The sequence below is a fragment of the Parasteatoda tepidariorum genome, chromosome 8, assembly GCF_043381705.1.
Source record: "Parasteatoda tepidariorum isolate YZ-2023 chromosome 8, CAS_Ptep_4.0, whole genome shotgun sequence".
Taxonomy (NCBI): Eukaryota; Metazoa; Arthropoda; class Arachnida; order Araneae; family Theridiidae; genus Parasteatoda; species Parasteatoda tepidariorum.
The window spans coordinates 84,418,042-84,419,060 of record NC_092211.1 but is presented as its reverse complement, the minus strand read 5'-3'; the positions used below and the strand labels follow the sequence as shown (position 1 = coordinate 84,419,060).

Below are 1,019 nucleotides of genomic sequence, written 5' to 3'. Positions count from 1 at the left end.
TGGGTGAGGATGGTGTACGGTCCATCTCTCTTGCATGAACTTGCCCGACTTTGATTTTGCAGCATTGCTCTTAGGATGCAAAGTAACCCATACTTTATCACCAGGTGCGTACTGTGGTGATTTTTGACGCTTTTGATCTGCGTAGGTCTTTCTCTGATCTTGTTTGGATTCAACTCTATCTCGGATGTCATTAGAGATATTGGCTAATATTTTTAGGTAGGGAGTGATCTCGGGCACGAAATTATCGTTATTGACGATGGCACGAAATCACACGTAACATCATCACTGTTCATGTCGAATCTAATCATAGGAAGTTTTTCTGCCCAGGAAGTGTGGTCTTGTCCCACAAGTATTGCATGACGTGTCTTCAGGTCACCATTTTTCCGCTCTACAGGGTTCGCCTGTGGATGATATACTGGTGTGAGGTTCTGATCTATTTTCAAAAGAAAACAAAAATTGATGCATGACAGCAGAGGCGAACTGAATTCCGTTATGATTTATAATTCTTCGAGGAATCCCATAGCGAAGAAAAATCTTTTCCACGAGAACAGTGGCGCATTCTTTAGCAGTGGCTGTGGTGAGAGAAAATAATTCTACCCACTTAGTTGAACAATCTTCCAATATAAAAATCCAGGATTTACCCCCTTTAGTTGTGGGTAGTGGTTTAAAGAGATCTATTGCCAAGGTTTCAAATCGTTGACTGTATATTGGTGTCTGCAGAAGTCCACAAGGTTTTTGATTACTGGCTTTGTATCTGGCGCATTCAATACAGCTCTTAACATAGTCAGCTATAAAGGATCTCATACCAGTCTAATAGTATCGTTTATTTATTCTATTTACTGTTCCCTCTACTCCGTAGTGTCCAGCACTTGGAGCGTCATGGTGTAATTTTAAAATTTGCGCTCTTTCATGCAAGGGTACTACCAACTATGCTTCTTCAGCATCTGCAGCAGGAGAATATCGGAATAATACTCCTTGTTTCCTTATATATCCTCTTTGTGTCCAATTGGAATAGTCCA

General features: G+C 40.7%; 1 protein-coding gene across 1 annotated transcript; it reads right to left on the bottom strand.

Moving 5' to 3' along the window:
• Positions 1 to 372: 372 nt before the first annotated feature.
• On the bottom strand, positions 373 to 804 carry LOC122271921 (protein NYNRIN-like). The gene has a single exon (XM_043054654.1). The coding sequence runs from the start codon at positions 802 to 804 to the stop codon at positions 373 to 375; it is 432 nt and encodes a 143-aa protein (XP_042910588.1).
• Positions 805 to 1,019: the final 215 nt, after the last annotated feature.